Source organism: Equus quagga, chromosome 7 (genome assembly GCF_021613505.1).
Source record: "Equus quagga isolate Etosha38 chromosome 7, UCLA_HA_Equagga_1.0, whole genome shotgun sequence".
NCBI lineage: Eukaryota > Metazoa > Chordata > Mammalia > Perissodactyla > Equidae > Equus > Equus quagga.
In genome coordinates, this window is record NC_060273.1 from 12,743,224 (window position 1) to 12,768,346 (window position 25,123).

Genomic DNA, 25,123 nt, shown 5'->3' on the forward strand with positions numbered 1-25,123 from the left:
TCGCCAGTGGGGGGCGGTGGTTTAGATGGGAGTATAAGGAGTACAGTACAAGCTGAGAGTGAGAAACTGCAAAGTGTCTCTGTACCTCAAAGTGCCTGCTCACCAGGGGTCCAGGCGACCTCGTTGTCATCAGCCGGCCCATGGGCCCCGCCACACTGTGGCCCAGGGACCGGTGGGTGTGGACAGAAATGGAATCAGGGAACAGGTCCACTCCCAGACCCCACTGTGTTCTCTTTAAATTGGTGCCAAGTTTTTTGGGAAAACCATCCGGCTGCATTTCCCGAGGATGGTATTCGTGTCGCTGCCCCGGCTGGAGGTTTTCCTGAAGGACCCGATTCAAGAGAACAGAATAGGCCCAACATGGCATGAGAGGCAGCTCGGATGTTGGCCCGTAGCAGACCTTGTGCGCCTCGTGAGCGATGCCGGGATGGGATCTTATGCACCTCGAACGGGACGAGTCAGGAAGACACTGGTGCAACCCCAGCAGTTTTATTTTTAAACGACAAAGGAAGTGAATTTAGCAAAGGATCGTGTCGTGTGCACGCTGGCATCGTAATGATGAAGCGCCTCATGCGCGTGGGCAGGACTGGAGGGGCGGCAGGAAAATGAAAACACTGCGTTTCCGAGGGTTGGGATTATGGGAGAGTGTTTATTTTTTTTTAAGGTTTTTAGTGAAATACACACTTCCCGTAGAATCGAGCGGTCTCAATTCTCAGTGAATGTGCAGAAGAAATGAGAGAATGTACCTGGCATGAAAAAGCGTGTGCTAGAATGTTCTTAGCATCTTGATTCATGAAAGCCCCAAACTAAGAACAACTCAGAGGTCCGTTACAGGAGAATGGAGAAATGCCTCGTGGTGTTTTCACACAATGGACGTGACTCGGTAATAAAAGGGCATGGACTCCGATACACGCGACGTGCATGAATCTCACAGACACTGTACTGATCAGAGAAGCCAGGACTAAAATGAAGTTTGAAAATAGGCAAGAGGGGATGGCGATAGAAGTCAGAATAGTGACGGGGGGGGGGGTGGTATTGACTGGGGGGGACATGAGAATTTTCGGGGATGCTGGAAATGTTCTAGATTTCTGTCAGGTCGTGGGTATGCAGCTGTAGATAAACGGAGAAATTCCTCAAGCCATGAAGGTTTAATGCGCTTTCCAGTGAATGGATGTCTCAGTTAAATGGCTTTGAGATGTGTGCATGTGTGTTTGGGTACACACACACACACTCACTCACACTCTCACTCTCCCTCTGTTTTGGGAAAAGATCTCAAAGGTCATACACTGAAATTTGAATCGTGTTGTCTCAGCATAACGGACTTACTGTAATGTTTCTTTAATTTTCCCAACTGGATCAGCCCCCAAGTTTTTAAATGGATTTACATTACTGTTTTAATTTAAAAGCAAGACATTTTTATTAAAAAGGCCAGGTACGTGGATGATGGGCAATCCTGTTGGGGCTTCTGTGTTGCTGGAATAGGGTCTTGCTGCCTTATGGGATCACTTGGCATCTGTGAAAACCCCCACCCGCACACTCTCAGCTTAGCTCTCAGCCCGCTCCCGGCACGAGGCGGGTGCTTGTCGAGTGGTGAGTTTTGTTCCCGAGCACCGGGCACTGCCTCGTCTCTGGAAGAGTAAGGCCAGGGGGTGGGTTATGTCTCCTGGAATAGAGCTGAAAATGAAAGCTAATAATGACTTTTAAAAAGTCATTTTCCGGGGCCAGCCCGGTGGTGCAGCGGTTAAGTGCACATGTTCCACTTTGGCAGCCCGGGGTTCGCTGGTTCAGATCCCAGGTGCAGACATGGCACCACTTGTCAAGCCATGCTGTGGCAGGCGTCCCACATATAAAGTAGAGGAAGATGGCCATGGATGTTAGCTCAGGGCCAGTCTTCCTCAGCAAAAAGAGGAGGATGGGCAGCAGATGTTAGCTCAGGGCTCATCTTCCTTGAAAAAAAAGTCATATTCCTTCACAAAAATTCATCTCAGGTTAGATTTTTACAGTAAATAAAATCTGAGGGCCTGACAACCGGAGTCAGTTGAGCAGGTAAATGCATTAGAACGATTTCCATTCAGGATGTTTAGAGAGAAACGGAGAGGGGGTGGTTATGGTCAAAGGTGATGAGGGTGGACCCACGGGGCCCCGAGCCGTGCCAGGGGGTCTGGATTTTGTTCGAGCAGTGGGAGCTGCAGGAGGTGGGGTGGCCTCTGGCCCGGGTTCAGGGCTGCTGTGGGCCCTGGGTGAGCTGACAGAGTCTCTGGGCCTCAGTTGTCTGCCCCACGCTGGGTTCAGGTGACCCCCTGAGCTGCCATCCACGAAGCAGCATCCGACCCCAGAGGCCCCGGAAGAGCCACCCAGCACGCTCAGTGCTCTTTGTGCCAGGTCCCTGCCCCGGCGTGGCCCGGGGTGCCTGTCACAGAGCAGGAGGCAGGGGGGCTGTGTCCCAAACACCTTCTGTTCCTTCGTCCGGTGGGGACCTCGGCCTCACCGTTCCACGGGTACGGGCCCAGAGGACTGAAGTGTCCTCCACTGCCTGGTCCCTCCTCTGCTCGCAGCTCCTCCAAGCTTCCAGCAGCCCATTGGCTTTCGTGCCGTCTCTAACAGGAGGTCACCGAGTGCATCCCTGTGCCCGATGCCCAGAGCAGGGCAGGAGCAGAGCAGCTGTGGTCTCTGCCCACAGGGCCGGGCCGGGGTGGCATTGGAACTGAGCTTGCTCGTCCCCGAATCTCACAGTCCTGGGTCCATAAAGCCCCCAGAGGTCAGGGGCTCAGAGGGGCAGTGCGGTGCAGAGGTTAGCACTCTGCAGCCAGGCTGTCTGGGTTCGAATCCCAGCTCTGCCACCTCCTAGAGGGTCACCCGCTTCTCGGCGGCGTAGTTTACTCATCGTGGAACGGGGACGAGCACCTCATAGGTTTTTGGTGACGATTAAATGAGCTGATAGATGTGAAATTACTTCAAACAGTGCCTAGGATGGTGGGCTCTCCCTGAGTGTTAGCTATCATTATTGTCATCACTGCTGTCGTCGTTATCGTTGGCCCCCGGGTCTGCAGTTCACCAGGTGAGCAGAGACCCTGTTAAGAGCAGCCCATGGGACGAGGGTGGCTCCGCCAACTCCCCTGGTCCCTTCTCCCCCCGCAGAGGTTCTATGTGGCCTCGTCCCGGCAGCTGAAGCGTCTCGAGTCAGTCAGCCGCTCCCCCGTGTACTCCCACTTCAACCAGACCTTGCTGGGCGTCAGCGTCATCCGCGCCTTCGAGGAGCAGGACCGCTTCATCCACCAGAGCGACCTGAAGGTGGACGACAACCAGAAGGCCTATTACCCCAGCATCGTGGCCAACAGGTGGGCAGCCCGGCCGCGGGAGGGGCTGGGGGAGCCTGCTTAGTTCCCCGAGGAGGGTACGCACAGAAAGGAGGCTTCACGTTGGTGAGCGGGAAGGACAGGTGACCGTCAGAAGCACACGGGGTTCCTGTGAGCACGCGGCAGTCCACTGGGCATCGAAGGGCAGGGACCGAGAGTTCTTCTCGAGTCAGAACATACGGCAGGGGCTGTGCTCGAGCTGTCGTCCTGGTGACGCAGGGTCATCAGTGACAGGCAGGCTCTTCTCCGTGCTTCTCAGCTGAGGGGTGATCACCCACCGCCTCTGTGGAACGAGGATTGGAAGCAATTTATTAATATTAGGTCGAACCACCCGATATTACCATTTGGGGGCTCCAGAATGGCTGAATAGCATCCATCGAAAAAAAGGAGCAGAAGTTTCCCAAGGATTGACTGAATTTAGAAAAGTGTGTGATTTATCCCTGAAATAGTACCCTCCTCACTCGCTTGCATCTTGATGTATTTTTTGAGATGCGGGGGTGACAGCCCCCAGAAGTGACCCATCGTCACCAACCGTCACCCCGTCCTACACAGGGTCACCCTGCAGTGTAAGACGGGGTGGGGAGACCGGGAGTTACTGGCGACCTTGCCTTGCCTTACGGAATTTTTAGGGAGTTTGTGCAAATCTGGGTCTGTCTGTGGGAGGAGCTCCCCCCCGGGAAGATCGGCCATGGGGATCTTAAGGACGGTAGTGGGAAAAGGTTGACAAAACTGTCTCCCCGGAACGCTTTCTATTTTTCAACATTAAAATAATATTCCTAAAATGCTACATGATATCTTAGCAAAGTCAGCTTTAAGCCAGGAAAAATATCTGTTTGTAACTTAAAAGGGAGGATAATACATTTTAACGTTTCTGAGGTGAGGATGACCTGGGTCTGAGAGCCGTACGGCTACACTGAAAATGGTCCTTTCTCCCCGACTCCCTCCCCTGCCAAGTGAAGGTTATTTTACATCATGGCTGCCTCTTCCAATTGCTGACTTCTTACTATTTAGGAATTTTCCAGGACATCTTTTTAAAAAATGCATACAGGGGTATATTTTCAAGGTTTCAATGAGAAAAGGTTGGTTCATTAAAAAGGCAAGCTTTCAGCTTCCTGGGAACACGGGTCCTGCAGAACTTGGTTTTAATGCCTGGGGTTGGCAGCTGAATGAGGATTACTGAGATCGTGTCCATCGGCCGGCCTGCCCCGAGTCCCACAAGCAGGGCAGAGAAGGTTTTCTCGGGAAGGATCGAGGGTTATTTCAGGTAGCAAAGTGCCCCGCCTTGGAGCCAAGCCTCTGCAGAGCTGACCCCGGGCGTGAGCGTACCTCCATCTGCCCGTGTGTCTCGGTGCAGGTGGCTGGCCGTGCGACTGGAGTGTGTGGGCAACTGCATCGTCCTGTTCGCCTCCCTGTTTGCCGTGATCTCCCGGCACAGCCTCAGTGCCGGCTTGGTGGGCCTCTCGGTGTCCTACTCGCTGCAGGTAAGAAGGGACACGCTGGGAAGCATTTTCCCTTCTCTCAATGGGGGAGCTGGTGGCAGGTTCTTGGGCCTCTGCTGTGGATTCTCAAGGGGCTGAGTGGAGTTGGAGGAGCCCAGTGAGCGACTGGAGCAGGAGAGAAATTAGACATGTAGCCAGGATTCCCCCATCAGTCAAGGAAAAGCCCTTAGAGGGTGCCTCCAGCTACAAGAGAAATCCTTTAACACTATGACTTCCCCTCAAAGCACTGCTTTGGCTCCATCTCCCACATTTTGATACGTTTTGGTTTCCCATTATTATCCAGTTCCAAGTACTTTCTTTCTTTCTTTTTTCTTTCTGATTCTTGGTGTGGCCCATGGGTTATTTTGAAATGTGGCACTTGCTTAAAAGATGCAGTGTGGCAAGCCTGGGTGATGGCCATATGTAGGGTCCTGTTTTCTGTAGCTTTCTGATCTGGAATATTCCATAATTCATAATTCCTTCATGGAAACAAGGCAGCTCGTGCTCGCTCTAGAAGCTCCACGTAACTCTTCCCTTTGCAGGTCACCACGTACTTGAACTGGCTCGTTCGGATGTCGTCGGAGATGGAGACCAACGTTGTGGCCGTGGAGAGACTCAAGGAGTATTCAGAAATCGAGAAGGAGGTAAAGCAAGCCCCTGGCCGGACCCCTGGGCCTCGATCTTCAGTGTGGCTTCGCCCCAAAGAACCCTCCACGTCATGCTGTGTGTGCGCCCTCAGCAGGCAACCTCTGCCTGACAAAGATAATCATCTGTTCTTTGCTGCGTGTTTTTACGGGAGACTTCTGTTATGGGAAGTGGGACTGGTTTCCTCTTTAAATAAGTTTCAAAGTTAAGTACAAAGGAGTTGATGAGAAGTATTGAAAGTCAGTGACAGGAGAATCAGTACGCGGATGGTGCAAAAATTATGATTTTGATAAGGAATTGACCAAAGTTTGGGAAACCTTGCAGTTACTGAACCCAAATCTCCATTTTATAGATGGAGGCAAAGGGCGCCTAGGGAGGGACGATGGCTGGGCCACGGGCACCTGTGGTCAGCAGAAGAGCTGGGGGTAGGACCCAAGTCTCTAGACTTCGATGCCACGTAGGCCTGGATAGCTGGCTCGTCCTGCCCGCACAGCACCACCTGGTAGCAGCCGTGGTGGTGATGATAACGATGACAGTAATGCCTGGCGATACCACCATCCCCATCACCACCAGTAACAATAATAATAGCAACAGGGACCCACAGTGTGCCCTTGCGGAGAGCCGGGCCCTGTCCTAAACATCCGACACAGAGTCATTCATACAGTCTCGACGCAGCCTCGTAACTCACAGTGTGTTATTATCCGCATTGTGCAGATGAGGAAACTGAGACGGAAAGGTTCAGATACCTGCCCGAGATCACGGGTCTGTGCCGTCGTGCCACACTCCTCCCGAGAAGATGCCGCTTGGGAGTGAGACCAAGGCCCTGGTTGAACTCTGTCGTGAGGGGTTTACAGAGGTGACCTGTCCGGGTCCTTTATGCTCTGGCACAAGGAACCAGGTCCCCCTTCATCCGAGAGCTTTATTCAAAGGGTGTGAGCGCCCCGTGTGGAAGTAAGAGGGCGTTACACCAGCAGCTTCCCGCTCACCTTGAGTTTATTTTTATAACAGCTTTTGAGAGAAAATTTACAGTCCCTGCAGATGACCCATTTAAAGTATGAAGTTCAATTTATTTTTTTAAAATATTTAACTTGTTTAAATGACTTATATTTTTAGAATAAGGGCATATTTAAAAAATGCAAGACAAGTCAAGATTGCCCAGAGTCGTACCACGATTAAAAATATATATTTATTTATGTGTTTATATATATTTATAGCTGGAAAATGCCCCCCACTTCTCTCCAGTCCCCTCTGTGTTCTTACAGCTTGTCCCTTTCGTTTGTATATGTAAATTATAAAGGAAATACGCTTATTGTAAAAAAAAAAAAAAATTAAGGCAAGAAGTTTACTGAGGAGAAAGAATAAAGGTTCCCTTTACTGTCCCCTCCATTCCTCTCCTTCCACGGAGATAGTCCCCAGCCTGGCCCCGAGCACCTCCAGCTGTAGACCTCAGGAAATGCATAACCAAACTAAGAAGCTTTTCAGGTGGGGCTGTGTGACCCCAGGCCAGTTCCTTTCCCTCTCTGTGCTTCAGTTTCCTTGTGTGTAAACTGGGGATAAATGTGAGGCCCCCACTCGTGTTGTGGTGAGGGTTCAGTGATGTAATGTAGAAGGATTGTAAGCGTTAGCTGCTGTTTTTATTGTTGCGCTCCACACCTAGAAGGCAGGCAACCTGTGTCTGTCCAGAGATGACCACTCATTCATTGATTCAGTCCGTCGGTATTGAGCACCTACTGTGTGCTCTGGGCCCTGGGATATAGCAGTGGACTGACAATAAGGCAACCTGTTCTCCTGGAGTGGATATTCCAGTGGGCAGGGGTAACAGAATAAAGGTGTCAATACACACCCAAGATGCTGGGAGATGCTGAGTGCCTCTGAAGGAGAAGGGAGCCAGGGAGGGGACGGGGCCGTCCCAGTTGACCTGAGATCTGCCGCACAGGAGGGAGCAGGCCAGGAGGGTCCTTTGAGGAAGAGCCTTCTGGGCAGAGGAAGCCAGAAGTGCAGAGGCCGGGATGCACGACCTGTGTGTGTGTTCCCTGCGGGCTTGGTCCAGGAATAGCCGGAAGTCTGTGGGGAGCAGAGGGAGCGAGAGAGGGAGGTGCGGGTGGCGAGGTGGTGGCGGTTGGCCCCCTCGGAGCCATGGGGCCCCTGGAACAGCCTTCAGATCCCTTACTCCCGTCCTGATCGCAGGCTCCCTGGAGAATCCAGGAGATGACTCCGCCCAGCGACTGGCCCCAGGTGGGCCGCGTGGAATTCCGGAACTATGGCCTGCGTTACCGAGAGGACCTGGACTTGGTTCTGAAGCGTATCAATGTCACCATCAACGGAGGGGAAAAGGTGGGTGCACGCTCTCCCTCCCAACCCCTGTGCATCCCTGTCGGGCATAGGATGCAGCTAGGCTGATGAAGCCAGCTTCATCACTTCCCCAGTTGGTCGTGGCCCCACATGACAGGGAGGAGTGGCTTTTTTTCTTTTTAATTGAAGTATAGTTGACATATGATGATATATTAGTTTCAGGTGTGCGACATGGTGACTTGACGTTTATATGCATTATGCAGTGATCACCAGGACAAGTCTGGTTACCATCTCTTGGTTACCATCTCTCACCATACGAAGTTATTACACTATTATTGACTACATTCCCTGCGCTATACGCTACATCCTGTGAATTACTGTAACTGGAAGTTTGTACCTCTTAATTCCCCTCACCTGTTTCGCCCATCTCCCCACACCCCTGTCCTCTGGCAAGCACAATTTTGTTCTTTGTATCTATATGTTTGCTTCTGTTTTGTTCATTTGTTTTTAGATTCCACATTTCAGTGGAATCACACAGCATTTGTGTTTCTCTGTCTGACTTATTTCCCTTAGCATAATACCCTCTAGGTCCATCCGTTTTGTTGCAAGTGACAAGATTTCGTTCTTTTTGATGGATGAGTAATATTCCATTGTATACATACACCACATCTTTTTGGTGAGGAAGATTGGCCCTGAGTTAACATCTGTTGCCAATCTTCCTTTTTTTTTTCCCCCTCCCCAAAGCCCCAGTACATAGTCGTATATTCCAGTTGTAGGTCCTTCTGGTTATTCTATGTGGGACGCCGCCTCAGCATGGCTTGACAAGTGGTGCTAGGTCCACACCCAGGATCTGAACTGGCAAAACCCTGGGCCACTGAAGTGGAGCACGCAAACTTAGTCATCACGCCATGGGGCCGGCCCCTGCCACATCATCTGTATCCGTTCATCTGTTGATGGGCACTTGGGTTGCTTCCCTCTCTTGGCTATTGTGCGTAATGCTGCAGTGAACATGGGGCTGCATGTATCTTTTCGAATTATTGTATTTGTTTTCTTTAAATACCCAGAAGTGGAATTACTAGATTGTATGGTATTTCTACTTTGAATTTTTTGAGGAGCCTCCATACTGTTTTGCACAGTGGCTGCACAGTTTGCACTCGTGTCCACAGCGTACCAGGGTTCCCTTTCCTCCACATCTTTGCTAACACTTGTTCTCTCTCGTCTTTTCGATGATAGCCATTCCAACAGATGCGAGGTGACAGTTCACTGTGTTTTGATTTGCTTTTCCCTGGTGATGAGTGATGTTGAGCATCTTTTCATGTGTTCTTGGCCATCTGTATATCCTCTCTCCAAAAATGTCTCTTCAGGTCCTCTGCCCATTTTCTGAATCGGATTGTTAATTTTTTTGATATCAAGTTGCACGAGTTCTTTATATATTCTAGATATTAACCCCTTATCGGGTATCTCATTGTAGACATCTTCTCCCATTCATTGGTTGCCTTTTTGTTTTGTTGATGGTTTCCTTCGCTCTGCCGAAGCTTTTTAGTTTGATGTGGTCCCGTCTGTTTATTTCTGCTTTTGTTACCTTCGTCTGAGGAGACAGAGCCAAAAAATACAGCCAAGACCGTTGCAAAGAGCTGTTTCCTTCTAGGAGTTTTATGGTTTCAAGTCTTGTCTTTCGTCCATTTTGGGTTAATTTTTGTATACAGTGTAAGAAAGTGTTCCAGTTTCTTCTTTTGCATGTAGCTGTCTATAGTGGCATTTTTTTTAGAGGGGCTCATGGAAGGAAATCTTCTCAGAGAGTGTGACAACAGGGTGCAGACTGGTGGCCTGAGGGCCAAATGAGGCCCACAGATATGTTTTGAAAAAAATCTGAAGAATTTGCAAATATTGAAAAATCTGGAATGTTTTATTTATTTTTATTTCATTTTGTTTTTTTGAGGAAGATTAGCCCTGAGCTAACATCTGTTGCCAATCCTCCTCTTTTTTTGCTGAGGAAGACTGGCCCTGAGCTAACATCCATGGCCATCTTCCTCTACTTTATATGTGGGACACCTGCTACAGCATGGTTTGACAAGTGGTGCCATGTCTGCACCCGGGATCCGAACCGGGAGCCCCGGGCTGCGAAAGTGGATCATGCGCAGTCAACTGCTGCGCCACTGGGCCGGCCCCTGGAATGTTTTATATAAAAATCCATCTCCTGCTTTTCTGGAAAGATCAGAACATCTAGCAGCTCCCTGTTCACCCGGTCCCGCCCTGCCCCCTGCATGTGCCTGCTCACATGGGCATTTGACTTTGCGATCTCTAGAATAGAAAGATGTCATCTTCACTACTAGGATGGCCCAAGGGACATGTGAAGTTGTCGGAATTTTGGAACGTACCCCTGGTCCCAAGCTGTTCCTGGAAGACGTCGTTGCCCCGAGATCCTTTGAGCCCCTCAGGAATCAGACCAAGGGTCTTCCTGGCCGTTTGCCAGGGGACAGCGTCTCTCTCATCTCTGAACATGTGGATTTGTTCAGCTGTCCTTGCCACAAGGCTCAGAATGCTCTGTTCCCGTGAGATGATATCTCTGACACATACCAAGGGGAGGACCGGGGTGGGTGGCTTCTGGCTCTCGTTGCATCAGAGACTCTGCTCTGTGACATCTTGGTTAGAGGGGGAGGGAGCTGGCCTTCCGGAGCCCAGAGAGCAGGGGAGAGTGTAATGGGCGCCAGGAACATTGGTCATCGGTCATTGGATGGGGAGCCCAGATCCCCCGAGAGAGGATAGATGGGGACCACGTCACATCTGTGACGTCTCTTTACTGGCACAGCTGGGATGGAGGGGAGGGGGCTGCAGGGGGATCTGCCTGAATCTTTGAGATCTTTCAGTAGCTCAGAATGGGAAACTCACTGTCGAAGGACTGGAAAACAGCATGGGGGAGACCAGATTATTGCTTAATATCGAGTTGAAGATAATAGGGCTTTATTGAAAATCCTTTCTGCCTGAGGCTTTGGAGATCTCGACTAACTTAGAAAAAGCGCTGATTATGGTTTTAACTTATAAAAAGAGCTGGCAGAGGGAGGGGGTCCTTCCTGACCCTTGACCCAAACGGCCCCTGAAGGGGTGTCGTGGGAAGCTGCCGAGGGCGAGGGCTCCGGCGGGAGCTGGGTCGACCAGATGCCGGAACTGCTCTGGGGCAGACACCCGAACGGAGGGCGCTGTGGGGCAGGTGGCGACCCCTGCTCCCAGCGTTCCTGCCTCACCCTGGGCCCTTGCCGTCCCACAGGTGGGCATCGTGGGGCGGACGGGAGCCGGGAAGTCGTCCCTGACCCTGGGCTTGTTTCGCATCAACGAGCCTGCCGAGGGAGAGATCATTATCGACGACATCAACATCGCCAAGATCGGCCTGCACGATCTGCGTTTCAAGATCACCATCATTCCCCAGGTGGGCTCCGGTGGGCCGAGGGGGTGAGCGGGGGCCACCGCAAGTGACGTATGCTGTGTTTTCAGGACAAATGTCCATTTGTTCCTGCTTTACAATTGTCATTTTTATTTTTTTTATTTTTTAATTTTTTTTTTTTTGAGGAAGATTAGCCCTGAGCTAACTACTGCCAATCCTCCTCTTTTTGCTGAGGAAGACTGGCCCTGAGCTAACATCCATGCCCATCTTCCTCTGCTTTATACATGGGACGCCTACCACAGCATGGCTTTTGCCAAGCGGTGCCATGTCCACACCCGGGATCCGAACTGGCGAACCCTGGGCTGCCAAGAAGTGGACTGTGTGCACTTAACCGCTAAGCCATCGGGCCGGGCCCTATTTTTATTGGAATTATGCTGTTTTGTCTCCACTGAATCTCCCGTTAGCATCGTAAATGACGATGGGAATTAACAAGGGATCATTTCTTCACTCCTGCCCCCCAGCTGGCAGGTTCCCAAGCATCTCTCAGGACCCAGTAGGACACTGGTTTCTCTGCCGGCTGTCAGTCAGGCTGAGAATCTCTAACCCTCCCAAGAGCCAGGCAAGAAATCAGAATTTTCCAGACTGATCCCTGTACATGGTGATTTCGTAATATGTTGCCCTTTAGTGTTTATTTTCCCTAAAAATTTCTTCTAAGATTCTCTTTCGAAGGCAGGGGACAGGGAGGAATACACAGCATGTACCATTAGGAATTACCCATGCTGCGTCTCCCTTCCGGAAGGTTCCCATCACTTTTGCATTCTGAAGGCTCTGGGAAGTCTTACAAAAAAGATATCTATTTTATTGCACTGAACGCAGGGTTTCCCAGGCTTATTTTTTTCATTATTAACATCTCCGGAAATGGGGATTCTGAGGAACTCTGGGACCCCATCTGGAACAATGCTGGCAAGAGCTCGTCGTGTCCCGCCTTGTTGTCCTATCCGTGTCCATCGTCACGCGCGCCTCACGGGCCGTCTGCCGTCTTCTCTCTTGAGCAGGACCCCGTTTTGTTTTCGGGTTCCCTCCGCATGAACCTGGACCCATTCAGCAAGTACTCGGATGAAGAAGTCTGGACGGCCCTCGAGCTGGCTCACCTGAAGGATTTCGTGTCTTCCCTCCCCGATAAGCTGAACCACGAGTGTGCAGAGGGCGGCGAGAACCTGAGGTAGGCAGTGGGGCTGACACCCCGGTGCGGTCTCCTCGGCTTCCCCTCGACTCAGGCGGTTGGAAGGTTCTGTCCTTCTGCGTCTGTGTCAGGCCCGGGTTTGCGTCCCGGCGCTACCGAGATGAGCCGTTTGTCTCTTAACCTGTCGGAGCCTCAGTTTGAGCATCTGTAAAATGGGTTTCCATCCAGGCTCGTTTTCCCACGAGCTATCACGAGGATGGCCACTGCGTTCTCTTTCTTACGCCAGGGCCGTTCAATAGACAATGTCAGTCATTAAACTATTGAAAGGCTCCTGTGCCAGTCAGTAGACAGCGCTGCTCAGAGCCCTCCAAGTCCCCGCCCACCGTCCCAGATGCCTGGCCCTCATCCCAGGATCCAGCACCCAGAGTGTGAATGCCTGGCTAAGCGGGGGTCCTCCAGGTCCTGCTCCAGTCTCAGTCCGTGGCTGGCTCCATTACCCATCACGGTGACAACCAACCACACAGCCTCAGGGGAGTTCAACAATAGCAGTGGCCGCCACAGCAGGTGGTCGGCCAGGGGGCTCTGCTCGTCTCGGCTGGGCTCCCTTATGTGGCTGGGCGTCTGCTGGCTGTCGGCCCGTCCAGTTGGCCTCTGCTGGGGCAGTTAGGGTCCGCTCCATGTGTCCCTCATCCTCCAGCAGAGCAGCCCAGGCGTGTTGTCATGGCGATGGCTGCGGAGGTCCAAGAATGAGCAGACCCCAGTGTGTGTTCCGGTTTCAAGCCTCTGCCAGCCATGTGTTTGCCAACATCTCATTGGCCAAAGCAGGGCATGTGGCTGAATCCAGAGTCAACCGTGAGGGCCCTACAGAAGGCATGACATGGGGCCATTTTTGCTATCTGTCACCTCACCCATGCCGATCTGGTGAAGTGTTTTGAATATTGCCTTTGAGCTCTGTGTTGAGAATGATTCTGAGTTTGTGTCCAGCTCAACAGGAGGAGCGTTTGGATCGATTAGTGATGTCTGCCGCAGGTGCGGATGTGGGGAGTGGCAGTGCTCTCCTCTTCTCCCTTCTCTCGGCTCAGGCCTGGGCTCAGGTCGGGGGTGGTCTTGACACTGCGTCTCCTGGTCTTTTTCTCCCGGTCAAGTGTTGGGCAGCGCCAGCTCCTCTGCCTGGCCCGGGCCCTGCTGAGGAAGACGAAGATCCTTGTGTTGGATGAGGCCACGGCGGCCGTGGACCTGGAAACAGACAACCTCATTCAGTCGACCATCCGGACGCAGTTTGACGATTGTACCGTCCTCACCATCGCCCACCGGCTCAATACCATCATGGACTATATGAGGTGATGCCCCTGGCACAGAGGGCCTCCGGGCCTTGGGGTTCACCCCATTTTCACTGACTCATTCATTCATTCATTCAACACCATCCTTACACTTAGTGACAGCCCCAGTTGGTGGAACTTCCCTTTATCCTGAGTGTACTAGGTATTTCTGACAACACTCCATCATTTATTCAATCAACACGTGTGTGGTGTGCCTGCCGCATTCCTGGCCCTGTTCCAGGCGCTGGGGACTCAGCAGGGAGCTGTCAGGCAAGGAGCCTGCCTAAAGGACCTTGTAGATTCATTTGGGCTGGGTGTGGAGAGAGACAGTAAACACAGCAACAAATAAAAGTGAATTGTGCTGGGAAGGAGATAGAAAAGGTGACAGTCCCGGGGGCAGCATCACAGGACTTGGACGTTGACTAGAAATAGGGATGGAGGATGGGCAGCCGGTTGGCAGGCTACTGCAACAGTCCTAGTAGAAGGTGTTAGGTGCCTGACCCAAAGTAAGAACTTGCCCAGGTGGGTTCTTGAGGGCACGAAGTGCCAGCCCCTTCCTTACCCCTCATGTCTACGTCCCTCCCCTTGCAGGGTGATCGTCCTGGACAAAGGAGAAATCCTGGAGTGTGGCTCCCCCTCTGACCTCCTGCAGCAGAAAGGTCTCTTCTACACCATGGCCAAAGATGCCGGCTTGGTGTGAGCCCTGGAGCTGGCGCATCGGGTCAGAACCGCAGGGCCGACACGCCGGCGTCCAGGGATGGGTCAGCATCCTTGGGAAGCCAAGCCTCCCGTTCATTGAAACCAAAAAAACCCAAAAAACCAAAACACAGAGCAGCCACGCTCCGGCGCCCTGCCTGGAATTGGCCGTGAAGAAACAGGAGAGACCTGGAGATGCAGCCCACCCAGAACACGCACCCTCATCTCTGTTCCTCCACCAGACGCGCACACGTTCTCGCAGCCCTGGGGACACGCGCTGTGCTCCTGGGGCTCTGCGAGGAGGTTTGGGCGGCCAGACTCCTGGAGAAATTGGTTGCATAAAATATGCCAGTGAGCAGCTCCAGCCAGCTGCCTCAGATCTGTCCAGCCCGTCTGTGGGTTCCAGGTCTTCGAGAAGCGGCCGGCCCCGCACCTCTGCCGTCCTTGCCTGGCTCTACCCACAATTCTTTGTTGCCTCAGGGCTGCAATTTGGAGGAGAGGGGCCTGGTAAAGATCATCGTCACCCCCGGAGCAGCATCCCGAGGGCCACGGATGCTCCTCTCTGCAACCCTCTGGTCTTCCAGGTGCTCAGATGCTGGGAACCTCCACTGGGACTGGCTCCGCAGGCCTGAGGCAGCCTCGTCATCCCCACGCTTCTCGTGGACGGGACCCGGCTGGACCCACAGGTGATCCGGCCTGGCGTCTCCGAATGCCCGCTCCCCAGCTTGGTCGCCCCCCTCCTCACCCCTTCCAGTCTGCTCCTTGCTCTCCTTCCTGCCTCTTTACTCCCATCGCTAGGATGGGTTCGCTCCTCTAGGGACCTGAAAGAGAAGGGCTGCTGACGGTTATGAAGCTTTCGACACCCCGGGGACCTCCCAGGCGTGAGCAGCTGGTACGGAAGAGTCCCGTGGAGCCTTCTGCTTCTGGGTGTTCCATTTCAACCTCTTGCCTGTGGCATCTGGTTAGCTGTCACGGGCGGCTTTGTGGACAACCTGCCGCTTTAGTTACTGAGTCTCTTCCGGGACAAAAGGACATGTTCACGAATACCAGTGATTTCTTTTTCTTTGTTTAAAAAGTACTGCTGAGGGGAGAAAAGCAGTCTTAAGAGTTTAATTTCGTGAGGGGAAACCTCAGGTGAGGAGCAGCCTTCCCGGGAACGGCCAAGTTGGCCGGATACTGACAGTCCGTGTGTTCCTGGAAGAAGACAGACACGTGGCGTCTTTCAAGGCCCGTCCTTCAGGTCTCTCAGTTGAGACAAAAATACCCCAAAAAAGCAGAGGTGACTGCTGCCCCAAGATTCACACTCGCTATGAATGACGTCGCTGACTTCAAACCCAGAGACGCATCTTTCTTCTTTTAGGCGGGAATACGTATTTATTTTTTTGTAAGTTATACCATTCTCTCACGTTAGATAAACCAAGTTTTTCTTGGGGATCCTTTTGTAATGACTTACACTGGAAACGTGAACATTTGCAAATAATTTGCAGTAAAAATATATATATATATATTTTATTTCTTTCTAAAAGACTGTTCCATTTTCTTTGGGGCGTCACACAAGTTTCAGCCGTCTGCTCCGGGAGAATCGGGATGGGGCATCCTTTATGTGCTTCTGATTTTTTCCCTCTAGCATCATGTCGTCTCTAGTGGGAGCTGTTAGAAACGGGGAGCCTAGAGGTTTAAGACTCACGTGTGGTTTAGTGGGGCCTCAGCATGGCATCGTGGACAGGGCCTGGGCGTGGGGGTCAGAACGACCTGGCCTCGAGTCCTGCCCTTGTCGTTCGCCGGCTCTGTGACCCTGGGCAGGACGCTTCAGTTTCCGTGCCTCAGTCGCCTTGTGTGTAACATGGGGCTGATCCTATCTGGGATGGTTGTGAAGATGAGCAGTGATGTGCGTGTGGTTCACGTGGCCCAGGTCAGGTTTTAAGACGCAGGCAAAGCAAAAATCACACGGAGCCGAAACTACCCTTGAAAACCCCGTGTGTTCGTCTGGATAGGTTAACCCTTGCTGCAGTAATGGATTAGCCATAAACTCCTTGGAGATGAACACGAGGGCGTATATCTGACTCAGACGTCTCTCGAAGAGGGTCGGGCACCTCTCCGGGGGTCACCAAGTTCCATGCAGCAGTTGAGAGATCCAGAATATTCTGGTCTGAGGACGTCATCTCAAGAGCTGGCTTCCAGGTCACCGTAGCGGGGGAAGGGAGGACGTGGACCACTCCCTCTCGTACGTGTCTCAAAACGGAAGTGACGCAAGTCAGTTCCGCTCACAGCGCCTTGGCCAGAATTAGTCACGTGGCCCCAACCAAACCACAGAGGAAGCTGGGAAACTCAGGGGAGCTTGGGGAGGGAGGTGTCTCTTTCCCTGCGGTAATTTGCATGGTTTCTGAGTTCTGGGGAGTGAGGTAGTGAGACTAGGGGAGTCGATTTTAGACGTGAGTTGTGTTTCTGTCACAGAGCCTGACCCCAGGTGTGAAAGTCCCAGGTCGGATCCTGGGGTGTGCATTGCGGGACAGTGGGGTGTCAGGAGACACATCCCGGGCTGGGTTAAAGTTCAGTGCACTTGAGGATCAGGAGGCAACGGCCAGCATCGCCTGGAGGAGGGCGGAGGCAGAAGCACCGAGGTGGGGGACCTGCACATCTGCTCATCCAGGTGAGCGCTTTGGTGCCGTGGAAGAATGGGGGCAGGTAGGCGTTGTTGTGCACCTACTGTGTGCCAGGGCCTGGGCTCGGCGCTTTGCATAGCTCTCCGTATGAGAAGCGATCCCAGGGGCCAGAGACGAGTGAGGGGTTGGGTCTGATGCCCAGCGTTGAGCTGCTTGTTCATTCTTCATCCTCACACCCCATATCGGGTCCTACAGCAAATGCAGTTGACTTCCTCCAAAACATCTAGGATCCGACCACTTCTCGTCCCCTCCCTTTGCTGCCATGCTGGCCCCAGCCACGTCGTCTCTCCCTCATCTCCCTGTGACAGCCAACTCAGTGGTCTCCCTGCTTCTGCCCCCAGCCCACCCCCGACCCAGTCTATTCTCACCCCAGCAGCCTCAGTGATCCCATAAAAACATACGTAACGACCCTCCTGTGGTCCCCATCTCGGGGAAGCAGCCAGCCCGGCCTCAAGGCCCTGCACCACCTGGCTTCCTGCCAGCGCTGTCATCAGCTCCACACTCTGGGCCACTGCTCAGGCCTCTCCAGCCACACTCACTTCCCTGCCCTTCTTCCAACGTGCCGGGCGCAGTCCTGCCTCAGGGTCATCCCTCTTCCCCTGGAATCAGCATGGCTTGCTCCTTTCTCTATTGGTTTGACGGTGGCAGCTCTGTGAGAGCAGGGGGTTAATCGGTTCATTCCTTGCTGAATGCGCACCATGGGCACACAGCTTGTGCTCAGTGACTGCATTCTTTGATGTAAGACTGAGCTCTCTGTGCTGGACCCTGGGCCAAATGTGAAGTCACGGGGACCTCTAGAGCTTGCCTTTTAGGAGCCACGGTTTCTTCATTGGGGCAACTGGGATCATTGTATCCACCTGGCCAGGTGGTGGTGAGGATGGAAACAGATCAGAGTAAAGCATCCAGCACCATACTGGGCCCTCAGAATGCCTTCATACATAGTGATGCCATTCCTCCGTTGATCTGTTCATCCATTCATCCACCCAACCATCTGTCCATCTATTTATCCATCTGTCCACCTACTCACCCAGTCACTCACCCATCCATCCATCTACCTGTTCATCCATCCACCCAACCATCCATCCACCCTTGTATCCATCCATCCACCCATCTATCCATATCCATCCATCCATCCACCCACCCATCCATCTATCCACCCATCCGTCTATCCACCCACCCATCCATCCATCCATCCAACCATCCATCCATCCATCCATCCATCCACCAACCCACTGACCCACCCATCTATCCATCCATCCATTTATCCATCCACCCACCCATCCATCCACCCTTGTATCCATCCATCCATCCACCCACCCATCCATCTATCCACCCATCCATCCACCCATCCATCTATCCATCCATCTGTCTGTATCCATCCATGCACCCATCCATCCATTTGGTCATGCACTCAGCATTTATTGAACCCTCCTACTTGCTGTGCACTATGTGAGGTTCTGGGGAAAACACAGTGAACACACATGAATACATATGCATACTTCCTTCGGCTCAAGAAGGAAAGGAGCCGTTTCCTTCCCTTCTGGTGGATACTAGAGTGGAATTCGGCTCTTAGCAGCGAGCTGATGTTCCAGAGCTAAAGAAGTGGATGAGAGGCAGTGTGGCACAGTGCTTAGGACATGGGCTCTGGAGCCAGACCTGCTGGGTTCAGATCCCTACTAAATGCTCTCTCTCAGTTTTCTCGTCTATAAAAGGGGCGTAATGATAGCACCTTCCTCATCAAAGCGTCCTGGTAAGGTGCGGGATGACAGAACCTCCCCTGTGAGGAGTAACGGGATGGCCGTGGCAGCGTTTAGAGGTGGACTTTGTGCATGAATGCAGTGACCAGGGGGACGGGCTGAGGTGAAAGGACCTCCTGAGACAGGCGCTGATGGGGGAAGGTCTGTAGGTAGCTTTCCTCCATCTAACTGTGTTGCGTGCCGCTGCCAGGCCCTGCTGCCAGGAACCCCCGATGGGGATTAATGGCCTGGATGGCCCTGCAAGCTGGTCTCCAGGGAGCTGTGGTGTAGGCCCAACAGCAGCCTTGTCAGCAGGCGCTGGTTCCCGGGGCCCACACTCTGCTCCCTGGCAAAGCATCGCCCTCCATGAAAGAAGCTCTTGTGGCCTTGGAAGGACCCCGAGGGAGCTTGCCAAACACACAGCTGCTGCTGCCTGTGCTGCGGTTGCTCTGCCCGGACGTCAGTTGGCTCAGATGCAGACAGAAAAAGTGCTGCGTCTGGTCCCTTCCCGTGCTCCGAAGTTGGACAGACACCCCCCACACGACATCTCGGGTGTCAGTGTCAGCCCCAGGAGAGATCCCCGCTCTGCCACTTGCTAGCTGGGTGACCTTGCAGGTCATGTCAACTCTCCGAGCCTCAGTTTCCTCATCTGCAGAATGGAGCTAGTAATCGCTAGTAATGGTGGGGCCAGCACTTTGTAGGCACGACTGGGGGCAGGCCAGGGCGGCAGACCCCTCCCCCATTTTGAAGGTATCAGAATGAGCTTCTGGCACATCTTGGCAAACGGAGATAGAAGCTGCGATTAGATCCAGATTTAAATTACTCTGGGCTGAACGCCCTCTGTCAGCTTGGACCATCAGAATGTCTCCACGACCTGGCTGGGACAGGCAGGCAGGCCCCGGGTCCTGGCAATCAGGTGGGTGTGCACAGGGCCCCCCTGACACTCCAGCACAGCCACCGCCCAAGTATCGGTGGATAATTGATGGCAGGGGCTCAGGTTAGCCCCGGGACTCAACCGGGTGATTTTGACCCCCTGGGGACATCTGGCAGTATCTGGAAATGTTTTTGTCACAACTAGAGGTTGAAGGTGCTCCTGGCATCTGGTGGGTCGGGGCCAGGGATGCTGCTCAACATCTTATGATGCACAGGACGGCCCCACAACCCAGAATTGTCACCCCACATGTCAATAACGATGAGGTTAAAACAACGCTGGTGTCTGTGCCCTTCTGTGCTGCAGACAACAGCGGTACTGACAAGGAGAGCGAACATCACCGAGCACGGACTGCCCAGCTCGGTTCCAAACTCTCTTTCATGTGTTAACTTCCTCCATCCTTCGGCAATGCCATGAGGTCGGGGAGGAGCCCTGGGCCGGCGTGAAGTTCTGACCCAGGGAGTTGTGTCATTTCTCCTGCTGCCCTTTACAGCTCCGTCTGCGTGATCTCAGGTTTAACTACTTTCCACTCGAGTTTCTCTTTCCTGGGGCCTGAAGCCGGTTTCAGGAGCCCCGTGATAGAAGTCTGACCGCCTGCAGAGACGAGCCTGACAACGCGGTGCCCTGTGCACTGGCCTTAGGACAGCGGAGCTGGCCCTTCAGCCACCCTTGACCTCGGACTCCCAACAGAGCCCCCCGGGGAGCCAAAGCGTGAAAGGAAGCAGCCTGGGTGTCCCGACTTTGGCTGGGGCTCCCCGAGAAGCTGAGATTCAGTCTTGAACACAAACAGATGAACCGTGCTGAGTCCTGAGCAGATTCTCCCAGTGGGGGCCGAGGAGTCCTGGCTCCTCGCTTTCGGATCTGAAGGTGGTGCTGAGCGTGTGCTCGCGCCTGGGAGGCCCTTTCTGGGTGTGAGCGGTGGCTCGTGTATCAGTCCAGACAAGACACTCCTGGGAGCTCGTGCACGAGGGTGGAGGTGCAGAGCAGCAGTTTGCAGTCCTGGCTGCACGTTGGAATCACACGGGGAGCTTTAAAAATACGGACCAAAATGGAGAATGCATCAGTGGTTGCGGGGGTCCAGAGGGAGGGGGTGTGGGTACAAAATGGCAACACGAGGGCTCCTTGTGGTGATGGACGCGTTCAGTATCCCAGCGGTGGTGGCGGATGCAGACGTGTGACACAGTTGCACAGAAGTAAACACACACACACGAGTACAAATAAAACTAGGAGATCTGAACAAGGTCGGTGGGTTGCACCCGTGTCAATATCCTGGTTATTACTGTACGATCATTTTTCAAGGTGTTCCTCTTGGGGGAAGCGGATAAAGGGTACACAGGAACTCTCTGGATTATTTCTTACAACTGCTAGTCAGTCCACAATCATCTCAAAGGAAAAGGGTTCATTTGTGAAAAGTACACACACCACTGCCCCGGCCCCAGCGGTTCTGATTTCCTCCGTCTGGGGTGGAGCCTGTGCACTGGCAGGACTCTGAGGTCCCCAGGTGAGCCCAGTGGGCAGCCAGGGCTGAGAGCCGCTGTCGACTCTGGCTCCAGGGTGGACGGGGCTGGATGAGGTCTGGTCAGGCCGACCTGGGGGTGGCTGTGTCCTCCTCGCTCTGTGATCCTTGGCCACTTCCTCTGCTATTTTCCTCCCAAAGAGCAGAGAGGGGTCTAGACTCGACTCTGTGGGGCCACCGGTGACCCCCGAGTCACACGCATCTCCAGAGCAGTCTCTCCAGGTTGGCACAGTGGGAGGAGGGTTGAGGAGCGCAGCTCAGACCAGGCCTGACTCCTGCGCCAGCCTGTAAAACAGGCCCTTCTGGGCCAGCAGCTGGGCTGGGCTGCCACTCTCTGCCACCTGCCCGTTGTCCATGACCAGCACCCTGCAGGGGAGAGAGACACGGGCAGCAATTTGGACGCCAGCCCAAGCACTGGGCCGCTCTGAGAGCCCAGCGTGTCTGCTCTGGGGGGGTCCAGCCTTCCTGCGGTTTCCTGACACTGCCAGCCAGGTAGGTGGAAGCCTCTGCTGGACAGGTGCCCCTGGGTTCGTCCCTTCCCCCTGGGCGTCAGTCTTGCCACCTGTGCAAGGGGCACTTGACAATCTGTTCCACGGCCCTTGCAGCTCTGAACCCTGCCGCCTCCCTCCCCCGCTGCAGGGGTGCCCCAGGGGCCCGGCTGCGTGAGGAGGGCTGACCTGGTGCAGTCCATGACCGAGCGCAGGCGGTGGGCGATGAGCAGTACCGTGCACTGGGCAAACCAGCTCCCCAGGGCCGCCTGCATCTGGAGCTCCGTCCCTGGGTCCACGGCGGCCGTGGCCTCGTCCAGAATGAGGATCTGGGTTTTCCGGAGAAGGGTGCGCGCCAGACACAGGAGCTGTTTCTGGCCCACACTGGGGATAAGACAGACAGAGGAATAAGAGGGTGTGTGTCTGCACGTCCCCGCACATGGGGTCCTCGGTCTACAGAGCAGGTAGGAATTCCCATCCTGCCATTTTCCAGCCAGGTGACTTTAGGCTGTGCCTCAGTTTCCCCATCTGTGCCATGGCTATTTCCATGTCAATTCTCTGGTCTTTGCCATGTGCCAGGCACATCCTCAGGGCTGTGTAGACATTGACTCGATTCTCATCAAGACCACAACGGTAGGTACGTTCATGAGTCCTTCCTCACTGGGGTGTGAGGACAAGAGAAGTCATATCAAAGTGGTCAGGGGTGCCCGTCACAGAGGAAGCCCTGGGCGTGCAGAAAGGTTTACTCCAACCAACAGACGAGGAAGGAAGGCGCAAGGTCACGCGGCCGGTGAGACCCCAGAGCCTGGAGACCCAAGGGCGTCTGGGGCTGTTTCCTGCCACACTCAGCTTCCTCTCACAGTAAGCCCCGTAGAGAACCAGAACCCACGATGGCCGTGCAGGGGTCAGGCTCCTGGGCCTTGCTCCAGCCTCACGCCTTAGGGGCTGGGCAGCCCTGGGCAAGCCTTACGCCTCAGATTCCAACTCTGTCAGATGGGGTTAGTGAGGGTACAGCTTTGAGGATTAAAATAAGTATTTCTTGTTTCTTATATGCCAGGCATTGTTTCAACAACTTGACGCGTCGAACTCACTCAATCCTCGCACAGGCAGGGAGCTACTATTACTCCCATTTTACAGATGAGGAAACTGAGGCAGAGGAGATTAATAACCTGCTCAAGGTCCTATAACTGGTAAGTGGCGCAGCCTGGATGTGAAGCTTGTCTATGCTTTCAGCCGCCGAGCTACACCACCTCTCTAAGTCCGTGGAAACCTTCCCACCCTCACGCTCTCAATTGAACACTCTTGGGGGCAGACGGGGTGTGGGGTCCGGAATGTCTTGATTTTTTAAAAGTCATACACCTGTACAACAAGGTTCACAGCAGCACTATTCACAGCAGCCAAAGGGTAGAAATAACCCAAGTGTCCATCAATGGATGGGGAAAGTGTGGTCCATCCGTACCGTGGAATGTTATTCAGCCTTAAAAAGGGAGGGAATTTGGACACCTGCTACAGCGTGATGAACCTTGAGGACATTTTGCTAAGTGAAAGAAGCCAGTCACAAAAGGACAAACACTGTGTGATTCCATTTACATGAAATACCTAGAGTCGTCAAACTCAGAGAAACAGCAAGTAGAATTGTGGTACCCAGGGGCTGGGGGGAGGGGAAGCAGAGAAGTGTTGTTTTAATGGGGCAGAGTCTCAGTTCTGCAAGATGAAAAAGTTTGGGAATTGGTTGCACAACAATGGGAATGTACTTAGTGCTCCTGAACTGTACACTTACGAATGGTTAAGACACTGATTTTTATGTGTATTTTATCACAATTACAAATTTCTTTAAAAAGCATACACCATATGCGACTTGACACCTCCAGGGAGCATGCGGTTGGATAAAAAGATGGGCAGATGGATGGAAGGAAGGATGAGGGATGGATGGCTGGGGTTGTGGGCTGGCTGGAAGGAAGGATGAGGGATGGGTGGAAGGATGAGGGGATGGATAGGATGGAGTGGAAGAAAGCATGAGAGATGGATGGAAGGGGGTTAGTGCCCAATATCAAACACAATATTTTTGTAGCAAAATAAATACTGAGGGGGATAAAGAAAGACTGTACGTATCCTCGTGTCAGTTGAGGTTGGGTTTTGCCACCAAATAAATTTAGGAACCGAATTTAGGAAAAAGAAACTTGGTATTCAGAGACTGTGCTGGAGTTTGAAATTGCTGATAAGGTACGGGACTCAGATGGGATTATGAATAGAATGGGGTCGATAATCCTATGGGGGAGGCAGACGACCCTGGGGGGAGCCTTGGCCACACTCGCCTCTCCCCAGAGCACCCCCAGGTCCTGGCTGTGCTGGGGCGACCCTACCTCAGGTCGTCGCCTTGGTCCGCACACTCGTACTGCAGCTGGCCGGGCAGGCTGGCCACCAAGGCTCGGAGCTGCACCGTCTCCAAGGTGGCCCAGATGGCTTCGTCTGTGTGCTCGTGCAGCATGTCGAGGTTCATCCGCAGAGAGCCGGGGAACAGGATGGGGTCCTGGCCGGGAGGGGCAGTGGGTCAGAGCCGGGCTCAGCCACGCCTCCCACCTCTGCCCCCCCCTCCCCGGGGTCCCCCTGGCCTCACCTGGGGGATGATGGTGATCTTGGACCGCAGTGTGTGCAGCCCCACGCAGGTGATGGGGACCCCGTCGATCCAGATCCCGCCCTCAGCTGCCTCCACCAGCCGCAGCAGGCCCCCAGCCAGGGAGGACTTTCCAGCCCCTGTCCTGCCAACGATGCCCACCTGCCAGGGGAGAAGAGGGCAGGGCCATTCTGACCAGGCCAGGCCAGAAGAAGGCAGGCCGGCCACAGCCTAGAGGGTTCCTAGGCATCAACTTGTGAGATGTTTCCCCTGCACCCAAGAACCATCCGTCCATCCATCATCCTTTGAGCATCCATCCTTCCACCTGTTCATCTTTCCGTGTATCCATCCAACCTTCTGTCTGTATGTTCTGCTCTGTCTTCTCCTCATCCTGATGCATCTCTCCCATCTTTCCATCGATTCCTCTATCCTTCCTTCTGTTCCTCCATCCTTCATCCTCCCCCATCCTTCCAGCCACAGCCCCATCATCCCTCATCCTTCCTTCCATTCGTACCCCCATCCTTCCATCTGCCCCCATCCTTCCTTCCACCCATTCTCCCAATCACACTCCTATCCTTCCACCCCTCCCTCATCCTTCCATCCATCTGCCCATCTTTTTATCCATGCCCATCCTTCCCCAGTCTTTACTGTTGCATTCTCAATGTCTGACACGTGGTGGGGGGCGTATGACAGGCACTCTTTTACGCACCAGGAATACAGAATTTAAAAAGCCCCTGTTCCCCAGGGCTCACTCGTCTGGTCTTGGGAATACTGCAACTAAGTAAACTGAATTTTAACCCAGTGTGAGGAGCAGCACTCTGTAATCA

The 25,123-nt window shown here is 53.4% G+C and overlaps 2 protein-coding genes across 4 annotated transcripts in view; one reads left to right on the forward strand and one right to left on the reverse strand.

Moving 5' to 3' along the window:
* ABCC1 (ATP binding cassette subfamily C member 1) overlaps positions 1 to 15,860 on the forward strand; it is a 126,145-nt gene extending 110,285 nt beyond the window's left edge. The window contains exons 24-31 of the mRNA XM_046668550.1: positions 3,139 to 3,338; positions 4,711 to 4,837; positions 5,377 to 5,478; positions 7,667 to 7,813; positions 11,037 to 11,195; positions 12,206 to 12,372; positions 13,479 to 13,673; positions 14,244 to 15,860. Of these exons, the coding sequence (XP_046524506.1) occupies positions 3,139 to 3,338; positions 4,711 to 4,837; positions 5,377 to 5,478; positions 7,667 to 7,813; positions 11,037 to 11,195; positions 12,206 to 12,372; positions 13,479 to 13,673; positions 14,244 to 14,352 (1,206 nt within the window). The 3' untranslated portion in view covers positions 14,353 to 15,860. The remainder of the gene's footprint in view (positions 1 to 3,138; positions 3,339 to 4,710; positions 4,838 to 5,376; positions 5,479 to 7,666; positions 7,814 to 11,036; positions 11,196 to 12,205; positions 12,373 to 13,478; positions 13,674 to 14,243) is intronic.
* A 5,055-nt stretch (positions 15,861 to 20,915) lies between these two features.
* The window catches only part of ABCC6 (ATP binding cassette subfamily C member 6), a 60,691-nt gene continuing 56,483 nt past the window's right edge, over positions 20,916 to 25,123 (reverse strand). For 2 of the 3 annotated variants that reach the window (XM_046668485.1, XM_046668486.1), the window contains exons 29-32: positions 24,300 to 24,458; positions 24,046 to 24,212; positions 21,872 to 22,066; positions 20,916 to 21,560 (exon numbers count right to left, since the gene is read on the reverse strand). In XM_046668485.1, the coding sequence (XP_046524441.1) occupies positions 21,452 to 21,560; positions 21,872 to 22,066; positions 24,046 to 24,212; positions 24,300 to 24,458 (630 nt within the window). In that variant the 3' untranslated portion in view covers positions 20,916 to 21,451. Of the gene's footprint in view, positions 21,561 to 21,871; positions 22,067 to 24,045; positions 24,213 to 24,299; positions 24,459 to 25,123 lie in introns of those variants that run through there. The other variant, XR_006889560.1, reaches the window with a different exon arrangement.